This window comes from Ptychodera flava, chromosome 17 (genome assembly GCF_041260155.1).
Source record: "Ptychodera flava strain L36383 chromosome 17, AS_Pfla_20210202, whole genome shotgun sequence".
NCBI classification, from domain to species: Eukaryota; Metazoa; Hemichordata; class Enteropneusta; family Ptychoderidae; genus Ptychodera; species Ptychodera flava.
This window is the reverse complement of record NC_091944.1, coordinates 3,755,797-3,780,701: the sequence shown is the minus strand read 5'-3', so window position 1 is coordinate 3,780,701 and position 24,905 is coordinate 3,755,797. Positions and strand designations below refer to the sequence as shown.

General features: G+C 36.7%; 1 protein-coding gene across 1 annotated transcript; it reads right to left on the bottom strand.

Annotated features, from left to right (window-relative positions):
• Nucleotides 1–1,472: 1,472 nt before the first annotated feature.
• Nucleotides 1,473–22,683, bottom strand: LOC139115170 (UDP-N-acetylglucosamine transporter TMEM241 homolog). The gene is made up of 10 exons (XM_070677090.1): nt 22,440–22,683; nt 20,891–21,015; nt 19,355–19,436; nt 11,758–11,861; nt 9,073–9,124; nt 6,279–6,376; nt 5,509–5,579; nt 4,877–4,946; nt 4,359–4,517; nt 1,473–3,778 (listed from the first exon to the last, which is right to left on the bottom strand). The coding sequence occupies exons 1-10, from the start codon at nt 22,503–22,505 to the stop codon at nt 3,673–3,675; spliced, it is 933 nt and encodes a 310-aa protein (XP_070533191.1). The 5' UTR covers nt 22,506–22,683; the 3' UTR covers nt 1,473–3,672.
• Nucleotides 22,684–24,905: the final 2,222 nt, after the last annotated feature.

The following is a 24,905-nucleotide window of genomic DNA, read 5'->3' as shown; positions in this document are numbered from 1 at the left end:
TTGCCATCTCTGTTGCACGATTTACTGATCAAATGTTACAAGGGCATATTCCTTGATCCAAGACACAAATGTTTAATCTACATTCCATGTTATTCCTATCTCATCGTCCAGAGTATTAAAGCATGTCTTCACGTTCTATCAGTTTGCTTGTAGCAATTTTATAAACATATCAATAGCCAAAGTTAGCCATTTTGGCTCTCAGATTTTCACAATAGCATATGCGTTCCAACCAGTGTTGCTGGACACAATACCCAACAGCTCTGTCCAGGGTACCAGAATATGGTGATACACTAGCCAAGCTGTCATAATTTTTGTAAGGTTTACCGTAACTCAGCTTCTGTTGGTCATGTGAACCCTCACCTCCGAATATCACTGACATCCTTTTGTAGCTGCCCTTTTGTCTCTGTATCACTTCGTTGATGTCAACTTTGCCAGAAACAACACATCTGGACCAAACCATTACAGAGAAAAGATTTAAATAGAGTCTGTAAAATATTTTTGACGTACAGAGATCATCAACAGTTTGTGTGATACAATATTACACTCACAATTCACATACATCAGTGTCTCAAAGTTTTTACACAGTTACTGTAATATTACAAAAGGACACGGAAATAATTCATTGTTTTCTTTATTAAATGATTGCCTACGTTTCAAAAATAAAGTTGTCAAAATCAAACAAAAATTATACAACAATCCAAAAAATATGACTCTTCCTCAAGTAAAACAAGATCAAAAACTAAATGGACAAAAATTAATTTTATACAGACAAAATAATTTGATAATCTGTTCTGTAAATCAGAGACTTCCTTGATTAATGTTTTAGACAAGATCTCACACCTAAAGGACCTCACAATACATTGTATTAACCCCTATGAGTGCTGTAATTTTTCCCATCAAAATTTTAGTGCAACATTTTACCTATTTTCATGAATTTTTCATCGTAATTTCTGTTGATAATTTTGGACCAAACAGACATCATATTTCATTGGCTACATTTTTTATCAAAATCTTAACAAAAATCTGAAAAAAATTGACTGGGACTATTTTGTAAAGACAACAAAAATTGACTATGGTGCTCAAAGGGTTAATGCAATGTATGCCTTAGATATAAAAGCACACTGATGATATTATTCATACTGACTTCAGGATATTGTTGCTCCTCTTCCTTTGAGATATACATTTTTGAACTCGCTGACCATTCTGGCCATCACTGATTATTGGGCCAATAGCTGTAACATGTGATGATCATTGTGTTGCTGTTTTTGTTCTTCATTATAATGCTTGTTCTACTCACCAAAGCATGTTGAGATACTTAGTATTCAGTTTGTCAACTCAAGTCTGTACATGTGTAGACTGCATTGTTATTGTTGACAAGTGAACTTTGGTCAGGACTAGAATTCAAATGTTCACAATACCAGTGCATTTTAGACACATAGAAGCTGTGTTGGCAGGCTAAACAGTGGGTTTCAGTTCTAAAATGACTCAACACTAGTCGAATGGCACTACCACTTCGATTGTCTAAATATGTACATAATTATTATACGAGTTCAAGAAATATCTCCTATCAATAAAAATACACACGGTGAAATTTGTAGTCGAATCCAAAAATTAATCATTGCATCTTGACCTAGAGGCACAGTTACCCCATCAAATTGTGCCACATAAATTTTGTATTATGAATAATATTTATCTCACAATACGATGTACATATTTTGTAAATTAATGCTTTGTTTCTCACTGTTATGTTGCAGGGATTATGATTGAATGATAGGATTATCATTGACAGTACTAAAATGTAGACATGACCCACATTTATGAAAACCATATCATTAACATTTTACTGGTAAGTGTATATAGCAATTGTAACATATATACTTTTCTCATTTGCATATTCAGTGAATCATAAAATGTTGGCAATAAATAAAGTGTCCATTGCAATCTAAATGTGAAGTAAATTTATTAATATCCCACTCATCAATTTGACATGGTGCCAGGATTTTTCAGTTCACTGAGTATGATAATTTCTCATATTCCAATTATTGTTGTGTCATAAATGAACTGCATTTTGATGAAATTTTGTGCAATTAGCCTTTGAACACACATAATTAATCTTGTCTGTAGTTATACAATTCTTGAAATGCTCGTAGGAACCCAAGACTCATTATTTTCTCAATTACTTGGTCCCAGTAAAACAAAGAACAAACCATTTGTAATTTTCAGATAAGACTTCTTGTGACATAAATTTGTTCTTTCAATCACCATGAAATATTAAGGACTCATTTTATTCCTCTCAAACTGCACACCAACAATTATTCTCCCCAAAACCTCTTATTTGATCCTGCTTAACACAATTTCATGAATATTTCATGACATAGATCCAAGAACACAGTGGAAATTAATCACTATTATGATCCCTACATAACTTTAAATCAGTTTACATAGGGTAGATATAGCAAAATCCCTCCACACGCCGAATGGACAGCTTTTGTAGTATTTGTGAGTTCATTTTATGCATTGAGAAAAGTGCAAAGTTTGTTTGAAAAAAGTTGGAGGAAATTTGTTCAGTCTTCGGTGAATACAGTTGCTTCTCAAAGTTTGTCAAGCTAATTAAACCAACTAAGATGTCAGGAAGTGGGTCACAAAGGGATAATGACAATGGCCAAAACATCAATAAAATATTTACATGCTAGGGCTTGTACACATAGCATGAGTACTGATATTGTCAACTGAAGATTCAATATATCCCACCAGTGGGATAAAAGAAAAGATAATCACATCATACGGAAATAACTCAAAGAATCAAAATACAGCAACAGTGCTGTAGTTGCTGTATTTTGAGTCTCAAAATACAGCAACAGTACTGTAGTTGATGTATTTTGAGTCTCAAAATACAGCAACAGTACTGTAGTTGCTGTATTTTGAGACTCAAAATACAGCAACAGTGCTGTAGTTGCTGTATTTTGAGTCTCAAAATACAGCAACAGTGCTGTAGTTGATGTATTTTGAGTCTCAAAATACAGCAACAGTACTGTAGTTGCTGTATTTTGAGACTCAAAACACAGCAACTGTGCTCCTATCATACTTGTTTCACCATTTTCAATATCGCTTTCACTAACTTGATTTCTTGCCTCTTAGCTCGGGAGTCATTTTCCTACAAGTATACATTCTGGGTATAGACTGTCATAAATGACCCCTGGCAGTAACCCTTCAGCCTATCAAAGAAATAATATCAGACGAGAAATATTGTATATTCACTGTTTTCCCAAAATGCCAAACACAAACAAAAAGTGTATCTACTGTACATCTAGCAGAAAGTCACTGCTACGTATCAGCACATGCTAGTATATCTTCAGAACCTAAGATGCAAGCAATTCAGGTTGATATGAAAAGAGATTTTCAGATGCACAAGGTATGAATTTCTATGATAATGAACGAGGAATAAAGATTCATCAGATTTAGACTTTAGGGAAGCTTTAAAATAACTTTAAAATAAGTGTCAAGTCTGATAACATGTATTATGTCACACCAACAGGCTTTCATTTACTCAAAACAGCTTAAACTATCTCTGATTGTCAGTAAACACTGTTTTCTGTGTTGTGAATGGAAACCATGTTGAATGTGAGTTCTCCCTTGGTAACTTTACACACTGTGAGTTTTCAGTTGATAGTTTTACACACTCTCTACCTCTGTGGGAGTCCATGTTGTGGCTTTGTCATCATGTAAAATGATCCTTGTGTACACGTACGCAATATCACTGAAAATACCTGACATCACACTGAAAGAGAAAACACATCATTGACGGTTAAAAGCACCTTTGAGAGTAGTTAATAGTGGAAATAGGCTACAACTGACTCTAATAATAATAGCTTTCTATTGTCTGTTGTACTTCAGAGCCAAATTCAGTAAATTCTTGCTGTGATTTAAACTCTCACTGTACAGCACCCAGTCACCTGGTGAAGACATAACAGTCAAAACCACTCTGCTAAATCTCCACCAAGCTATAGATGTTACAGTTTTTCTAACAGCGATCCCTCCACACACTGTCGAGATCATGAAGCACCCACACACATAAAAGTCGCAATCACGCATTTCTGACAAACGTAATCAAAATATCCATAGAAAATTTGCATAAATCCCCTGTGGACCATATGTTGGTTCAACATTTTTATACCTAGCAGACACAAATGAAGTACAACATGACACCAAAATTTAATATTTGTAATGAAAATTCGCCAACTTAAATGGTCATTACATAAATTAGACATGTGATGCAAAGTATAAACCAATTATTAAACAATGAAAATATGGCTCTCTCTCTCTCTCTCTTGAAAGTGTTTGTTTTTTCACTAACTTACCAAATAAGAAAGCTTGTTGTGAAGTAAAATTCAAAGATGAAGAAAGATAAAAATGTGAGCAGCACTCTTGCAAGTAAAGTCATCCAGTTGAAGGACGTTGAGGGCAGTATATCTGTGAGTTTGATCATTGATAGGTTCAGGAAAGTGCCAAAGATACCACTGCAATGTAAAAATATTTAGATATTATTTTTGATTACCATCTCCAATATAGCAAAACTGTACAGATTGCTGGATCAAAGGAAGTGAAAAATACCAAATGGAATCGCTCCTTTCAAGAACATATGGAAAGCTAATTATGCAATTTTAAAATAGAATTTAAAGAATTTAAGAATTTCTGACTGTAAACAGCAAATCATGGTCTTCTGACCTCAGACTGCATACATGTAATTAAAAGACACAACACTGTTTTGACATGGAAGATAAGTGGTACATATTAGTACTTAAAAATGTTCACATTTGAACTGACAAAAGTCAACTTTGCTAATGCTTGGAATTATCTATTAGTTTCCGGGACGTACCTGAACACACATCCAGTGTGAAAGCGATAGTAAAACCAGAATGGAAAATTTCTGGCATAAAAAGCATCACCTGAAACAGAACACATAGACAGTCATATATCAGGCATGGCATGACCCTTGACCCCTGACCTGTTGAACCCTTAACTTTGTGATGACTCTTTGCAAATAAATTTAATTTCTACAATATCCACTTCATTGAGAAACAGTGCAAAACTGCTGACTGAAACATTTCAGACTTTAAAGATATTCACCACTGTTATCCTGCTAAATGTACTGACAAATCTTTGCAAGAACTTCATATTTTTTACTTTATAGTGAAACACTGTGTAGAGTGATGGAACATTCAAATATTTTCTATGCAGCTAGATACAAGAATTAAATTTTTCCTTTCCATTCATAAGTGTTTAAAGACAAGATGTCAACTATACATAACTTTCAGAATAGCTGTCCAGTAATTATGGTAAAGTTTCACTTTTTTGTTGTCTTGTCATTCATTTCATTCAAGCCTTCATCTTTTTTATTGATAAACTGTGTTAATCATGTATTCTCTACCCAAGTATAATTGTACATGATGACAAAGCATTTCCTTCAAAATAACAGAAAGTGGACAGATTCCAGTCCTGTAAACTCACCCAGTAAGATGACCAAGGGAATCAATATGACTACAGCTATGAAATAATTGCAGTAGAGTTTATTGACTTCACTGTGGAACAAATGATAAAAAACAGAAACAGTTATATGAGTAATGTCAATATGCATGGACTGTACCAGTATATGTCATCAACTCATTTGCCATTCACTCTCGAATTTTGATTGAGCAATTTTTATGCTGTCCATTTACTAAAGTCAAATAAGCAAAAATATAAACATTCTATAAGAGGCGATACACAAAAATGACAAAATCATGATTACAAATTTAATGTTTCAGTGTTCTTGTTACATATATATTGCTGGAAGTAAGCCATAAGGGCCCATTTCCATACATTTATGACTTTTTGCATCATGCTAGGGGGACACATGAAAGCAGCTGGTTTATAAACCTCTCTGGAATGGGTGTCTTTTCAGTTGTACTGCAGTGAAGAATAAAAACGATATGCCCATATGTTACAGTTGGTGAGTGAAAAAGATGAGATTTTATGAATAAATTGTTCCAGATGTTTCGTTTCTAAATTGTTCCAGATGTTTCGGTTATTTTGCAAAAACAATGACAGAAATGTTCCAAATTTCACATCATTGAGGTACAAAGTGATTAATGGCTTGTTTTCCTCTCTGTGTATGGAGGGACTGTGACATATTTTGAACAAGAGATCTGAGCAATCCATGACAATATAAATCAACATGGCTGCTGAGCTCTGCTGTGGATACCATGGTAACATATATTTCAATGACGACACAACCTTACCTGAGTTTGACATTTTTAGCTATATGTGTGGTGTATAATGTGTAGAATGATGAACACAGTACATGCAGTGCCATCCAGATGTAACCATCAACATGAAACTGAAACAAAACAATAAATAACTGTTTTTTTTCTTCTCACATGTCGCAAAGAGATTTTCAACTGTCAGCAGTTTACTGTACTGTAGTAATATTGGCAAATAAACTTGCGGAAAGACAACAGACATAATGTATGATTTTAAAACTCTCCTAATTGGTTGATTACTTCTAAAAGAGGCAGTGTTTAACTGTAACATCCAATCAGCTTAAGCGACTCATGGACAACACAATGCTTCTCATTCAAATCAAAACTGCTAAAACTGTATGTTCTCACCTGACCAGAATAGCAGAACTTGGATTGGCAGAGGTGAACACATGATTCAAATTAATTAGCATATTCATGAGAAGATCATTATATCTAATTTGCATTTATTAAGACTGTTAATCACGCACATGCTGATAAAATGCTCTAGATTGCCACCTGCTTGCATAATTGTTACGATTGATCTAATCTTCATGAATCCTACCCACTTTGTCTACCTAATTAATGTGTGATGGAGTATGCATGTAAGTAGGCACTTTATATAAAATTCTTTGTTTGCTGTCCGCATGCTGGTAGGTTTTCAGAGAAAATTAAGAGAACAAACACATTGTTAACACTATTACAAATACAAATATTATTTTTCCAAAGACAACCAAATTAAAGTTGAGCTTATGTTAATACACTTGTTTTTTTGTCTGTGTTTGTTTTTTCCCTGGCTGGCTGGTAGGTTTTTAAAAAATCCAAGGACAGCAAACAAAGAATTTTCTTTAAATGGCCTTACTGTGTATGCTGCATTGGTATGTTCAGTAACATGCATGTAAGCACTAATTTATTTATGTAATAAAGCTGAGGGATTGAACCATTTATCCAACTAAAGGATATCATCGTATAGTATTGAAATTCCATGTGTACCAGAATGAGCTTTCAAAACGGTATGGCATTGACCTTAGTAACTAAATGTTTGGAAATCCCAAATCATAGCAGAAAACAACACACACCAGACCTGCACTGTCCGGGCAGAGAGGCTTTGATTACTGTGCTGGGTATCATTCCATACAGACTTGAACACATTGTGACTACCACCACTGCCCTCTGTAGTAAAGTGCCTACACAACAGTCTAGTGATACCTTAGCCACATAACAATGAAACACCTTACGAGGGGAAGGTTCCACGATAGTTCAACTACCTTGGCAAGGATCAATAAATATGTATGGAAAAAAAATATTCCAAGTACCAGGCCTTCCATACAGGTGCACTAGGAAATCAGAATGTACAATTTCATGGAAACTGTTGACCGTAACACAAGTTAACAAGTATCTGACAATATCAAGAAAGATTACGTTTCTCTGTATTTGAAATTATCATGGGTGATTAAATCAAGATAGCTAGAAATGTCTGGCTCTGTTTGGTTTGGGCAATTATTACCCTATGGTCACTGAAAATTGCTGCATGGAAATATTACGGATATCCTAATTTTAATGGAGAATGTGTTGTAACAAAAGCAAACGATTCAAATTACAGATATACAATTCACTGTCTGACTTCAGTCAAGAAGCATGTACTGGTATCACCAAGCTGGCATTAAATTGAACAGAAACTGATGGTTTCTCATCTTTGCCATGTTACTTTAAATAGACTTAAAGACATGCAAAATTTGTAAAATCCATGTGCACACTTAGATGGGTGCTAGTGGTCAACTTTTACATGAAATAGTACATTCATTGTATGCACTTTAGGGAGCTTCCTCCTTAGACTCTGACACTAGGTATAGATGAGTGTCGCCCCCAAAAGGCTCACAAGATTTCTGATTTTTTGGTCACTTTTGAAATTTCTGGATATTTGCTTTAATGCAGCCTAATACAGGCACAGATACATGCAGAATACAAAGTTTTCTCGCATCAAACAGAACACTTGTGAGCCTGGAGAGTGTCATGTTGCCATAGAGGGCGCACTACAACTGAACCAAGACAAAAATTCAATGGTGTGAGAAGCATAGCAAAGACAGACAGTTTGACAAGCAGACAGGACAACAACCAACAAACCTCTGTTCACAGCGAAATTGTAACACTGAAGGGATGGGTAAACTGTATTGTGAGGGTTGATCTGATGGATAAAATATTCAAACGAGGTTTAACAGCGGTGAAGAAAAAGATGAAGTAAAGACAGACAAAGACCTGGACATATTGAACAAATATAATTGTCATACGGACAGGCCATATAATAACCTTTGCAAATACCATGGACAGTATGACAATTGAAAACATGATGAAACAACAAGTGTACAATTTCACTGACAAATTGTTGTGATGTGTTTGTTATGCTACAACCAATTGGATGCTGCATCAATAGGATGTGGGTACAAGGGTTGGGGTGTAAAATCACTGATGTCTACGCTTATATTTAATCACAGATACATCAACCTTGACTCCAATAGTGCACTTTCAAATACTGATCTATAGTCTTCATAAAACTAATGTTGCTTGAGGTCAACTTTGGTCATTTCACATTTCAGTCTGTTGTTTAAGTAATGTATACAACTATAGGATTCAAACTGAGATATAGGTTGACGTAATTTTGTTGAGTAGATGAGTGTGTTGGTAAGACAACATACAAAACATCAGATTCACCCTGTGATAAATAGATACATGAATTTATCACAGTAACATATGCACATGAATGACACAAGTTAAAGTGTGTTTGGCATTTAGTTCTCACCTGTGGATCAGTCTGTAACACTAGTAACGCTGACACTAGCATCCATAGTAGACTGTAAATGCAAAATGATTTACAAAATAAGAAAAATGATTTACAAAATAAGAAACATGACATTTGTGATTCAGGCGCATGTATTTGGGTCAGATTTGATAAATCAATACTGACACTCTATCTCCCTGACAGCATATTAAGGCAGATAGCACTTCGGGGACAGATATTCAGACTATTACAATTCTTTTCTGATCTCTGCTCATTTTGAAGCTCTTGGAGAAAGAAAAACTTTCACTGGCTTAGTTTTTCGAAAATCGAAAATTTTATTTTTTCTCCATAGAGTTAACACAGGGATGGCAGCCATTTTGAATTTCAAGTGTTGGTAAATTTGGGTAATTTGTTTCTCTAGTACCAAAATTTCCAAGGTGACCCCTGATTATTATTCTTGATTTTGAAAAAGAACGGTTGAAAGATTCCTTAAGGAAAGTTTGAGCAAAAGTTTCTTTCACTTTCGAGGTGCATACTACCTTGAAAGACTATTAAAATGATCAATGATCACATAATCAATGGAACATTTTTGTTTAAACTTGTTTACATGGTCAGTAGCTGTACCTTTTGATGATTTTTTTCACTCCTTTTGTTTTGACTGTAAAGTACATGTACTTTCTTCAGTGTTTCCCCTGGGTTCCAAAATCTTGTAGCAAATTTGGCTAGAAGCCCTAAAAAATTATTCGCCAAACCCGATATTCAATTAGCCAAGCCGATACCACTGATCACAAATGACGTCATTTCTTTTCATTAATATGCAAAAATAAATATTTGTCGTAAGAATGACGGAAATAAACCCTGTTAGTGCTACTATAGATACTAAAAGTAACACCAATTTATGGTTCAGATTACAAGGTGCCAACATCAGCCACGCATACAACATAAAATTTGTCCGAATTTCAAGCGACACTTGTCCAAAGTTAGGCGTATGCAACTATATTCAGTAACAAACCTGAAATTGCTATAGTATTCGTACGGTATATCGTGCGATATCGCTACAGACAACGGCACGAAACCTGGTTCAGCATACTAGTTTTTTCAAACGAATCAATTCTCGTAGTAGTTCGAAAGTAAAATACTCTCAGACTTGAGAAGTATGTGCATTTTTTTAGACTTCCAATACATTTGCTTTACGCTTGAAGTTTAGCAAGCGAAGCTTGGACAGCGCACAGCGTATCAATGGCGCTTGGGTCAGGGGTCATCATCAAAGACGTCAGTGTGTATTCACAGCCAGCTTGAATCATGCCATGGATCGCGGAAATCACGGGTCATAAATCCAAATGTTCACGTCTATTAGTAAACAGAACCGTAAAATATCAAATATATACCCTTTTGATATGGAGAAACATCTTTTTGTTTCACTGACGATCAAGTTAAATGCTCAAATATCGCGACAAGACTTTGCGTATTTATTTGCACGATGTGAACGCGGAACTAGGCCCACTCGGCGGACGAGCGAGCGCTTCTCTGAGTGAAAGTCTGTATACGATGTCACGTCACAATACACCACGGTCCGTGATACACTGAAAATTGTCGCGAATTTATATTTAAGGAAGCTGTAGGCACACATTGCGTGTAGTCAAACCCAAAACTTCGCAACATTTTAGTCAACTAGTCATGATATACATGCGGTACTATTGATTTGTGAGTTATTTCGTTACAATTTTATTCATACTCTATGCGTTAAAAATAGGATCTCCTGACGCATAAGGTCGGGGATGCACAGAGATAAAGCATTACGTCTCAAGTTGAATGCAGGACATGTGTGCGCGGACAGACAAAGTGATGACGTCATAGTGCAATTTCCGATTCGCAAGTTTGGCTAACTTTTGCCAAAATCTTCTCGCCAAACGCTACTTTTTTCTCGCATTTGCGATTTGGCGAGCGGGTAGCAGAAACACTGTTCTTGTCCTACTTCCCGTAGCATGTTGAGATGCAAAGTATTCAGTTTGTCAACTCAGCCTGTACATGTGCAGACTGCATTGTTATTGTTGACAAGTGAATGTTGGTTCAGATTGAAAGATAACAATGCATTTTTCACATACAGATGCAATATTGGCAAACTAGATGGATGTTTCAACATGCTTTAGGGAATAGAACTAGAATTTGCCATTGACATACAAAAGAAAAATAATGAAACTCTTTGCCCTTTTATAACAATGCGACACAAAAATGCAAAAATGAATGATATAGCTTCTTTCTTTCCAGTTTTCTGTTGTTTCAATTTTCAAAACAGGATAACAGATCATATGCTAAATGGTTTTTATTACTCTGAAGTTTACAGTAAATATTTATAGAATGCGCCTTGGGACAGATATTCATACTCTCAAATTTTTACAATGCTTTTTCTGGTCTATCACTTGTGGGGTTTCATTTTGAAGTTCATGAAGTAAAGTATACACTAGAAATGTTATTTTTCCCCATAGAGTTACTGCTAACCCAGGGATGCTAGCCATTTTGAATTTCAAATAAATTTTGAGCAATTTGTTTCTCAGATACCAAATTTTGCACAGTGACCCCTGATTTTTACGCTTAAATCAAAAGGAAATGATTTAAAGTTTCTTTATGGAAAATTTGACAACACACTTGCTCCTTTATCAACACACTCTATCAAACGCAGACATCCCTTTTGCAGATGTAGCTTACCCAAACTGAATATCAAAGGACGGTATCTTTCCGAGGTAAGCCCATTCCAGGAAGGCGACAGTGTTGTGAGTTGTGTTCTGAAATATAACAAATACTGGAATTGCCTGCAAATGACAAGAAAACAAACAAACAAACAGTGAGGTCAAAGGTGATGAGAGTGTACAGAGTTCACAGTTCAGTGTACAATGCTGTCTCTATACCATGTACAGGGACAGTCTCTGCTGATATAACAACTGAAAAAGGGCATATATCATTTAACATGTTACACCAATTGTTGTAAGTTTGTATCAATCTAATAGTGCTGTTCCCGGTTACAGGTTTGTTACTAAATATAGTATGTGTACAACATCAGACAGTATGTGCTCCTTTGAAATGCGGGCAAGTACTGACAGAGTTGAACGCATACCTGTTGTTGCAGTTTGAAGTTTGAGCCGTTAATATGTCTTTTAGTTTTTACTGCAACACTAACAGTCACCTACTAAGTTGTATTTTTGCCGTCCTTACATGGGTTATTTCCAAAAGTATAATCTAAAACTTCATGCAAATATTTGTTTTTGTATGTTTATGAGAGAACAATGACATCTTTTTGTAACAACCCTATTCATACTTTACAAGTCTTCAGTCCATGAGTAAATTTTTTATGTTGAAATGATTTGCTGTCTGTTTAACCTTTGAACGCCAAAGTCAATTTTTGTCACCCTTATACCCTAGTCAATTTTTTTCAGTCTTTTTGCCAAATTTTGATAAAAACCTGTAGCAAATGAAATGTGATGTCCATTTGGTCCAAAATTTAAAAAAACTTAGAGAAAAAATCATAAAAATTGGTAAAATGTTGCTCTAAAATTGTGGCGGGCAAATTACAGCACTCAAAGGGTTAAATTCTGTAAATATTTAAGCTACAACTTTAAATCTAAATCATTGGTACATGCATTAATTTGCAGTTGACATGGTGTTGGTAATTTCATTTTTCTTTGAAAGCTTTCTCAATTAACTGATTTTTTAAAAATAAAGCTGATTAACATTGTATGTCTTTAACATAAATTATAATATCGCAAAAAAATGAAAAAATACAATACATGGATGAGTCAGTCCACTATTTATGACAAATGTAAGTGTACTTGAATTTCTCTAGAAATCGGAAAAAAATCGTAATAAGAAATGTTATTGATCAAATGGTCAGAGAGGAGAAATCGAATACCAACACGCACTATTCTGTACTTTCTAACAAATTATGTTTCAAGAGTGGAAAACATTTAAAAGCACAGTCCAACAAATCAGTAAATATAAAGAAGGATAATTTACTTTTGCGTGGTGAAAGATTACATTTTATTATCAGAACTAAACTGATCACAAATTTTTACAATTTAGTTCACATAACCAAAATAAAATTTCCTATCTTGCAAAATGTCTCCAGTCCACAACACACAATTTGACTGCTGTTTTGGAAGTCTGTCTTGGTGGAAACACGCGTCAACACGTGTACACTGGAAACATGTCTGTACTGAACACAAATATCACTGGGTGATAAGCGGATTTAAACACCATAAAAAGTTAAACTCTGTGCACCTGTGCACTCCAGAAATTATAAGCTTATTAAATGTCAAATTCTAATTGCTTATTTGTATCTAGACATGGATGATCTGCTGTCTAGCAATAATTTACTGCTAAAAAAATACCAGTATTCTGTTCTCTTTCATATTTTCTGTCTAATTCTAATGTCGTGGACATACAAACATAGAATGCACTGACGATTGAAAAATAGATTACCTATAGAAATTGAAACATACCGGTATCATATATATGAGATACTCATCAGCTGATCAGCCGTGACACGTGTTCAGCATTATGAGTGAACCAGGCTGATGGTATTTTATTGCACAGCACATGGTTTATAATGCAATACATGAGGTGATGCGTCAGCTGTTGTCTAATACAGACAGCAGGAAACATCTTCATAAATTTGACTGATTCCTTTCATAGAGATATACTCTGTTAGGATATTGGCAGTATTCTGTGTATCAAAACCCTTAAGCCTCCTAACTCAAGTACAACCATGCTGTTGTCTATAGTAACGTTGCACCTCTACACAGCAAAACAGAGGCAAAAGGCTTCAAAACAAACAGCAATGAACAAACACTCAAAGAGGACGCCCTCTAGAGGCCATCTGGAAATTATTATGTAGTTTTTCCATAACGAATAATTATTGTCAAGAAAATATTGAATTTTACAAACAGTCTTCAGGGTAGTAGAGATCTTGCATGCATTACACCTTTATTATCATTGTCAAAAATTTAAAATCTTTGACAATTTCACAGGGATTTGATTTCAAGCTGAAATACATAGAAAAATATTTGTTCAAATAGTTTACTTTTGAGAAAAGGATAACATGTCCTATCCATACAGTAGGGATGTAGAAAATAGCCAACAGCCGACAAAAACAACCGACAGTCTGCTAAAATTTGCCAGCTGTGAAAATTTAGTTTTAGTGAAAATTCAGGACATTTTGCACAAACCTAATGTGCACATACACTACTTGTAAATGCTTTGATTTTTGCCACCTGTAATCAAAATTTTCTACATCCCTGATACAGTCAATAACGGCAAATAACAGCGTAATTAATTTTTTGAAAACTGAAGAGCTTGTTTTTCTTTCATCCAGACATTAATAAAATAGGCAATGTTTTTGTTGATGAAACTTCAAAACTATGGCTGACATTGCCATGGTAGCAGAGTTTAGCTCATAAAATCACAATGAGGTACATCAAAACATAACTGTCACAATGTTTGCATGATGAGTCTTCATAAAGGCTGATCATGAAAGTATCATTGTTAAAAATCACACCATGGACTGGCTGAGTGATTTAAAGTTTAACAAGAACTTACAATATCACTTGAACTTTACTGCTGGCGCAAATAAACTTGGAACACCGAAGTCCCTATATACATAGGAAAACCGTTGGGAATATCCCTATATCGCCAAGTAATCAGCCAACAGCGGTATCGCTAGTGCATTGGGTCATCTTACACTTTGTTTATCGAAAACACTGCGGGGTGCCCATGCTGTGTCTCATAGACAAAACGCCTTAGCAGAGGCCGTTCATTTTGCGTGAACGATGGTACAATAAAGAATTGATGTTTTGAGTAAAGTTACGTTGGTAAATTTCAATGACCAGGGAACCTACATCTGATTTTAGTCATATTGGCCCGAAACCAACTCGCCCGTTGTTTGAGATTACACGTTCGTTCGTACCGCGTTCCTTGTGTTAAAATTCACATCCCCCCTGCCGATATAGTCTGTAAATATTAATTATGGATGGTATAATCGAGACTGTCTATGATTTTATCAGTTGGAACAAAAATATTTCGATAGATTGACTAACACAACCAAAATTTTAAGCATTTTTCTTCAACTTTAAAAATAAGTCATCGCCTAGACATCGCCGTTTTCGTTGAAAATGCTCCATTTGGCATTAGTCGAATATGAACGCTCAGGTTTACCTTGGCCGTGTACTGACTGAGAGGTGGCTACTTCTTCAGCTATTTTTTGAGTTTCGGTAAAGATATCGCCAACTATTCCTTTCAGTGCTCAGTGCAAGTCTGTTTACGTTTGCAGGAAAAATATATCGTTGGCTCGCCCAACAAATTGTCAATGAATTCGGGCGAGTTGGTATCGGGAATCTGGGTGGTTTGAAAAGGTACCCGTTTTGAAGCAAAATGTAGCCTGCGGTTATCAACATCATTGATGATATGCCTTTTTTCTCACCGTGTTGTCTCATTTCTCTGTAATTTTTTGGTGATAGCGATTTGAATATAGTAATTTCTTGTCCGCTGACCGTGGCGATTTGATGTAGCTCTCAGAATTCGAAGTACGAAACGTCGACGTCACTGGCTGGGCTGCGGGCCATGCCGCGGGAGATCAGAAAATACATTTTCAAACTTTGGGTCAAACTAAGTTTACGTTCTCGATCGGATAACGTTGAGGTCAAAAAACAAACTTTGCCGTAGCGATTAAAATCTGCAGCATTTCAGCGTTCTTTGCAATTGATGATATGATTGAAACATTTTTATTTAGCCTGTCCTTTTTCATCGTACGTTTCTTGAGAATAGTATGTACCCACTTCAATCGGATACCCCTATGAATAATGATATCATCTGTATGACGCACGCAATAAATGTGATTGAACTATGACTTTCTTGCGTCATGTCAAGGCCGAGACTCGGACACGGTTTACGTCGCCTTTGCCTCTGAGGAGAGATTTCCAGAAACAAAGCCGAGAAAAGTCTAGCTTTATCTACGGTTTAGTTTATTCTTCAAAATCACGAAAGCCGTCGATGGCGACCGTAGAGGTTATGGCCGACAGTTGGATGCTTGTAACAGAGATTCCCCGCCACACCACGCCGTGCGCCAGCAGCAACAAGTCGGACCATCCACGCTCGCGCTTTATTTCAACTTGATAATCAGCTGATACACTGAAATTCTCCGAAAACCGAAACCTTGCCAGCATTAGTTCTCACAGAATTTCGCTACGACATGTCGGATAAAAAAACGTCAAAGCCAGGAAGTTTTACCCAGCAACTCGCACGGCCGATAACGTACCGGTAACGTACCGGTACCATTGGTTATGTTCACAACCGTCTATTCCTCACTTAGAATACGCATCTACTTTACACCGGTCGACAAACCATAGATCCTCGAGAAACGAGGGTCTATGGACAAAGCGGTTTCTTCGAAACGAAATTAGAAATTTAGCGACTTTGAATTTCACTCAAGGAAACACTGTCGCTTTGAATGGATATTGTCGAAATACATGCTCGAGATATTACATCGCTCGATGGGTGTAAAACGTGAATAAAGGTTCATGTACAACATATAAGAAAGAGACGCACATTGTAAAACTCAACGTAAGCTGATCACTTTATAAAAATGAAAGTTAAAAATACAGATTTAACCACAATGCCGGGCGTAATTTACAATTTTTGTGAGATAGTGGAAATGACGGCATTTATGATGACACGCCTGCACAACGAAACGAAGCCAAACGATAGCGAGCTCAATGACAACACCTACCGTTTTCTCACCTACACTCTTTCTTCATTTTGAGGGAAAGTCTGTCAAAACGGTTGCTTCAACAGGTTCCCTGCTCATCGAAATTTACCCAAGTAACTTTACTCAAAACGTCAATCCTTTCTTGTACCATCATTCACGCAAATTGAACGGCCTCTGCTATGGCTTTTTGTCTATGAAACACATGCAGTATGGGCACCCCGCAGTGTTTTCGATAAACAAACTGTAAGATGATCTAACTCACTAGCGATACCGCTTTGGCTAATCACTTGGCGATATAGGGATATCGCCAGCGGTTTTCCTATGTATATAGGGACTTCGGTGTTCCAAGTTTATTTGCGCCAGCAATAAATAACTATACATAAATCGCATCACTGCCCTGTTAATTCAGTGTTCTCACCAGAAAAAAAATTTTGTGAGACATTTTGTCCCGCTGACCAAAAAAAAGCGGGACAACGGATGATTTTTGTGAGACAATATATAAATATGTTAAAAAAGTCAAACTGCAAATACGAACCTTATTCTATGCATGGAAAAAATAAAGGACTCAACAACTCATTCAACTTAACAACTTTTTTGTAAACATTCGGTGAACATATCAACTGATATTGAATATCAGTGCCTTTTAATGAAAAGTCTATGGGACTTTCGTTCTTTCCAGTGTGAAAGTCCATTTCGGGGCCCTCTACAATAACAGTAGCTGCTAGAGTGTCCAGCCGTTCAGCTACCAGTTGATTCCTGTCATTAGTTACGTTTTTTTCGCACACTAAACCCCCTTTCACAACCAGCAGAAGTCAGCATTTATTTAGATCAGGAAACATATCCCTATGATGTTTGTAAACAATCATCAACTTTTGACGTGAAATTTTGGTCGCCAGCCAAGGCTACAAATTTAGTCAATTGATTGAAGCATGGAAAAAAGACGTCCATGTTCTCACGTATAAGTTCGCCTGGAATAATATACTTATCACATGCGCAAGCCAAGAATTGATAATTTTTTGCATAATAAGAGAACTTTCCTCCAACTATTCCACATTTAAACCTCGGAACTACTTTTGGAATAATTATCAATCGGCAGTGGGCCAGTTGTCGATCATTTCCAGTCGTGGGTACTAGGTCGCGTGGGTGAGGAATGGAGCAAATGCCTGATAACATCACACAACACTTATCTCCCGCGAAGTTTATACATGATTCCAAACATAGCAAAGACCTAAAAATTATCTCAGACAAAGTTGCGTTATTTTTCGAGAACAAAAATTCACTGAATCTCAACGGCACGAACACTATAACGTCGTTCCCGTCAAGACCCTGGTTGCCATGCGGAACTCACAGTATAATGCTACCAGCTTCGAGTTCGTTGTTTTCGAAAAATCCTTAGGGATATACAAGCTTTACATTCTTGTGTTTTCGTAGTTCGGATTATTGTTGTCGTAGCCTATGAAAATATTTATCGTGCCCATGACGCCTCCAGCTTCCGCGAATTCCGTGGACATGTACCGGTATGCATGCAAAGCGAACACGTCCAGTGCATCAGACTACCACAGTCTCGTGTGGTTCAATTACACGACGGCCGCTGTGTGGTATACGTAATGCATCCACACATCGGCCATCATGTATCGAATCGTAATCACAAGTGACTGTGGCTTAAGTACGCCCTCTGACGGGTATTGCCTCCAGATTGCCTCGGTTTCAACCAGGAAGTGTAATTACTCGTGTCAATCATTTACGTCCATGGTGAAAAGTATTGGCTGTATGATACGGCCGGCCGGCCGTACGGCTGGCACCACGAAAGTTTATAATTTCAAAGGCACGCCACTATGGGCGCGCATGCCCAAGATATTCGCGACAAAACAGAAAAATACGTGAGAATATCGCGGAATCGCGGCCTGGTGAGAACGCTGTTAATTTACACTGAGGGCTTGGATGACGACTTTGGGTAAATTCATCCTGCGATATCTTTGAAAGACAGCATTAGAGAGAATGGGTAGCTTAGGGACCGTCTCAGATTGCCGCATAAGTTTAAGAAACAAAATTTCTTCATTCACATCAAACCCCCCTCCCCTTCCCCCAAACGAAAGTTCAAAAGTGTGAAATGTTGATGCCTGCCCGAGAGTACAATGTAGCATTTGGCTGTAGCTACTGAAGAATACATGTATGTATCTACTACTGAGCACATTACATCATCAAGTAGTCGATCAAATTTTATTACTGACCATAGTATGACACAAACGAGTTGGAAACAGTTACAGCACCATTTGTTGGTACAAGTGTGCACTTTTTGTTCATTTTTACACACAATGTAAAGAATACTTGTAATAACAAAATAAAAGTGCGAAAGTGAAGTTCACTAATTGAATGGAAGTCAAACCCCTCCCCCCTAAACGAATGAATTTCGCTTTTTGAACTTATGCGACAATCTGAGACAGTCCCTTAGCCCAACTAAATAATCATAGTCCAGTGATTCATTACAATCATACCTCACATCAAAAGATCTCTGTACCAGCACCAATGAGGCAGTATGTCAACACTTACCAATTTTGAGAGTGCTTTTGACCCTGAATATATGACCCCAACATAGAGAATGCCAGCTGGTAACCATTCCTTCACACTGGATCTGCAATGGAGAAACAAGGTCAGTGACCTTTGACATGAAATGACCTTCACACTCTTGGCATCTTATTTCACTTTCACTTGCTCCCATTATGACTAACCTGGTGCACTATTATAGATTGACTATAAACACAGCATGGAGTTCACTGGTTAAGTCTGAAAGCCCTCTTTTATGAAAATGATATGAAACTGATATTTTACAAATTTAAAAAAATACTGAGACGGTAGCTTTGGCGGTATGGGAACCTTTGTGTGTGACGGACATACATCCGCACATACCCACAAATATACAGACATACAGACACCACTCAGACTCATCATATAAGCTCTTTTTGGTATTTATATATAAAACAAAATATGAGCTAAAACACAAATTTACACACAAAAATTAGAGAAAACCTGCTTTTGTGGGTACATTCAATTTTGCATTATTTGACTGCTTTTTTCGATAACAAATTCAACATCAGTCATTATAATTCTTAGGTACAAGTAGCAATGTCAAAAGTTCTCATTAATTTTTTTTTCAGAAATTTCATGGTGAATGAAATTAAACAGAAGTAACCTCAAATGAGATATATATATATATATATATATATATATATATATATATATATATATATATATATATATATATATATATATATATATATATATATATATATTGAGGATTGCAAGATGCAATATATATATATATATATATATATATATATATATATATGAGGATTGCAAGATGCATGAAACTTAAGTAATAGATTTAATTACTTTGTACTTGAAGTAATGTTTATTTTCATTTATCTATCTATCTATCTATCTATCTATCTATCTATCTATCTATCTATCTATCTATCTATCTATATATATATATATATATATATATATATAATTGAGACAAATGGGATTGTTGATTTAATCAGAACAAATGCTTGATGGATGTAGCAGTTCATAATGCACGCTAGACTCTCCACAGTCGCTGTGCCTTGTTTTGTGCGCGCCTACGATGGGCCTGCATTCGAAGGCTACACTGTGCTAGCTGTGAGCACGCGCTGCCAGACACAGCGACTGTCCGTTTTTGCAAGGGTATGAATATTCATAAGGGTAGTGTCGTCAAAAGAAACACCTATCTAACTGGGCGGAGAAAATTTTTACTAGTAGCTGGTAGATTTATATATGTAGTATGTTTTTATTTTTCATTTTTAATTTTATTCGGCTATGGTACTTGTCATTTTTTTTGATTAACAGATACGTGGAGTTCTATAAAGTACCCGGATCAGGCAGAAATCCGACCGGTTGCTTGCAAGAACGTCCAGACCCTGGGATTCGCGTCGCGTCTCTAAAGGTTGGCGCGTGTTCCAACAGGCCCAGGGAAGAACGCGAATCGCGGGGTCTCTGCCAGACTAAATGCACGCCTGTAGAGGTTGGACAAAATGGAGAATTATTATATTTCAACAAAGCACTCACTTTGATATGCTACCTCTGTCCACATATTGCCATTTTCCCACCAGAGTTAGCAGTAGATAACCAACCAGTGTCTGCCAACCTTGGAAAATTGTCGGAAAGGTGAACTGAAGAACTGATAACACATACTGTGGAATGAAGCAAATAATGCATTTTTTTAATAAACTCACATGACAAAGTTGACTATGAATCAAAGGTCATATCAAGACTGACCTGTGACCATAGGATGACTGTCAATATACTGCACTTTTGACCTAAGATGTCCAAAAATATGACCTTAATATCTTAGTGTGATGAACTTTGGACCATTGGGGATTTGATCCAATACTCTGGAGCGTTCTAAACGCACATAAACTGAGTAAATATAATTTTGTCCTTCATTGCTTCCTGATACAGAGTATATCTAGACTGATAAGGATGATACTAATGTACAATCAAAATAATTATTTCATCGTTTTTTCGAACATAGTTAAAGGTTCATTAAATCAGCAGATTGTGCCAACTGTAAATGAGAATTTAAATGATGATTATATTTGGCAGATTGTACTTGTTATGGTGTACATTTTTCCATTTCAAACATTTTATGTTTACTTTTCAACATTAAATTTCCCAGCGTGGTGTTGCAGCATTCCGTTTTATAAGGAGATCAACATAACATGGTCATTTTATGTGTAACACATGGCATACATCATCTTGCAGTATGTGTACAGCTATATGCATGACATTATAGCAATGTACAATCTAATTCGACCTGTTGTTCCTCCTCCTCCTAGGGACAGGTTCTACAATCCCCTATCATGTAACCCCCTCCCCTAGCAAATTGCAGTTATGTTGCTGGCAACCTAAGGTAATACTGCAGTCACTGGTCAATCAATCATTTTCCCCGTGGCAACAATGCTACCTACAATACAAGCTTTCATCAAAATGACGCTGTAGTTTTTTATTTATACAGGTATCATGTGGTATCTGCCCCTTCCCTCATTTTTTATTGTGAATTTTGTGAAAATGTTCTTTTAAGTGAATTTATACATAATTATCATATCAGTAATGTTCTTCGTCAAATTTTTGAATGTACATAGCACACCCTAGATGCTAGTGTGAGTTGAGTATAATTATTTAATTAAATAAGGTTGATTGATAATTCTTGTTGTATATCCTTGCAAAAAGTTTCATAGTATGGCTAAACCACAGTCACCTGTGATCGGTCTATTCCGCTCGACGTCTATGCCCCATAGACGTGTGTACGTATGCCTGAGAAAAACCCTCAGGCATATGTACACACGTCTATGGGGGCATAGACGTCGAGCGGAATAGAACGATCACAGGTGACTGTGGGCTAAACAGAATAAAGAACACTATACATACTGCTGGTTGAGGGCAAAATTAAAACTCTAGAAAACGAAAGGAGGCAATACATGGTAATTTTTCCAAACTTCAGCAGGAAGTGACGTGTAACTTCATGTGTCCACTTGCTCGGGAAGCTCTATCCGCATTATTACACCAGCACCACCCCCTTTACTACTTGTACAGCCTACTTGTACAGGTGCCATACCTTGTTTGTGAAATTTGTCGCGATGTAGAGACCCACAAACGTACATATTAGCAGCCATTGTGCCATTTGGTCCGATCTTCACATAATTCTGAGGCGACTGTACGACGGATTGAGTATTTCGTTTCTATAGTAGCCGATCAAACGCTCTCAGCTGACCGTAAGGATTTAGACACATGTGTGGTGTTTGTATATAACAGCCTACGACTGCATTTCGCCAGAACACTTCCGTTTGAGCGTTCGTTTTACTTCACTCCAGTATCAGCTCTCTCAACCTTTGAGCTTGCGCATGCAGACCGGACAACACTTCCTACGTTTATCAACTGCTATGGTTCATTTGCATGTTGCATCCTGCCGCAGGAGTTGTTCATTTGCATAATAATCTACATAAATTTGTATTCAGAACGTACTCCAGCCAATCACGCTACTGGATCTACGCTAGACTTGGTTCAAGTCGGTGAATTAAAAAAAAAATCATTTATAATAATATAAATTAATAAATTAATATAGGCCTAATAGTTTCTCTTGTGTCTCTCCTATTTCGTACAAATAGCGTCCACTCCACTAACGTGCGGGTTTCACATGAAATCATTGCGTTCACTCCACTCAAACATTCAAAAATCACAGACTTGAGTTGAACCAAGTCTGGATCTACGCGTCAATCGACTAATTTCTCGCCCTCTGTTATGAAAATCATGACCTTTTCTTTTCTTTTCAAATTTAGATTTCGGGGTCATAATCTCTATTTGGAGATACCCGTACCCAGCCATATGAAAACATTAGATCACGGTCCAAACTTAGAGGGACCGTTCAGTTTTTACGGTCTGGGGGCCGGCAAAATCTTGTCGCCGGTGTTCAAAAAAAATATAGACCCCCTGCATTTTTCGTGAAAAAAAGATTACCCCCGGCCTTTGTCAGACGAAATATGTTGACAGAAATAACTTTGCTATGAGACTGTTGAGTTGTGATAGTGGTCAATCCATGAAGTAGTACCATGAACATTACTAAGATATGTAAAAGCCTCTGATTTCAAACCTAACAACTCAACATCAGAAATAACGTAATCAAATTGATCACAATACTCTTTCAACTCCTTACCAAAATCAGTGTTGGCTGCTACGTCAGCATTCAAGTCACCGATGATAAAAATGTTGCTGGTATCTGTTTCTTGAACACAATCATTAATCTTGTGCAAATATTCAAAATTTCAAAATTCCCTGAGGCATTAGTTGGTAGGTAACAATTAAGAAATGTGTACTCGTCCTCGCAATTGTCAACATATAACCGAGAAGATGGCAATCTTTGCAGTCCAAAATTCTGGCAATACTTCCCAAAGATTTTCTCCGTAAAATTGCTAAGCCACCATTTGGTCTACCTATACGTAGTTCTTGAGAGTCAAAGGCAGACACGCCGTATGAAGTCAAGTCGGTATGAATGTCATGCAATAGCGAAAGTTCTTCCTTGACAAGCCAATGTTCTTGCAGAAGACAAACATCGTGTTTGTCACATAATTCGCTAATCACGTGAAGAGACGACTTTAATGACCTACAGTCGTAGGAAATAACACGAAAAGTGTTAGTCTGCGACACCCTTTTGATGTTATTTGATGCAAAAATCTTTTAACCAGAACATTTTCAGACCATCGTGATGGATCCAGCAAAATCTTTAGATCCACCCCGGAAATTTCGACCACAAACAATGAATATGTGTCATATCGTGTTTTAAGTTTAGTACATTTGGCATCCGTTGTAAATTTTCCCTTCGCGTACATCTCGACGTCCGCAGGAGATGTCAACGGATGTAACTTGACACAAATATACTTCGTGGACGATGTGGTCGAATTCCTTTTATGCTGATTTAGAACAAGTAGAGGCACCGATTACTAGTAGTTTTCGATTTCTCCTACGTCGCTGAACAGTAGTGAACCCTTCACTGTCTGTATTTCCTTGATCACCCTGTTTGCTACATCGATGATCATCAGGCTTCCTTGCAGCAATTTCTGAATAAAGTGCCTTGACGCAAGTGTTATCAGTTGCATCATCGTCACCTCTCACATCACCGCTGGTATTGACTGTTGGCAGGTGTTTGGCCGATGAACTACCGAAAATAGAGGTATAGTAGGCAATCGAAATTCTTCCTTCAGAGCCTATATATATATATATATATATATATATATATATATATATATATATATATATATATATCTTGTACTTTTAATAAAAATCTTACTTCGGTAGGTCACCTTTCTCAGCTTTCCACTATTCGGCAAAGTGTAGCCAGCTGGAATTCATAATTCAAATACTCTCTCATGATCGGCATTTTGGGTAGTCTTCAGCGGCCGGGTTCCATTGACCCTACCAGATTTGGATAAAAGGTCTGGTGAAATCATCACCTTCTTCTGACTGAATATCTTCCAGGAAGGCAATATTATTACACTCGCAACAGAATTGCAACCTAAAAATACGCGCG

What these genes read in the sequence shown, in the direction of transcription:
- LOC139115170 (XM_070677090.1), bottom strand. Translation starts at nt 22,505, where the DNA reads ATGGCACAATGGCTGCTAATATGTACGTTTGTGGGTCTCTACATCGCG. An exon ending in GCTAAAAATGTCAAACTCAG is followed by an intron (nt 5,580 to 6,278) that starts GTAAGGTTGTGT and finishes TTTGTTCCACAG; the next exon opens with TGAAGTCAATAAACTCTACT. An exon ending in ACAACAAGCTTTCTTATTTG is followed by an intron (nt 3,779 to 4,358) that starts GTAAGTTAGTGA and finishes TTTCTCTTTCAG; the next exon opens with TGTGATGTCAGGTATTTTCA.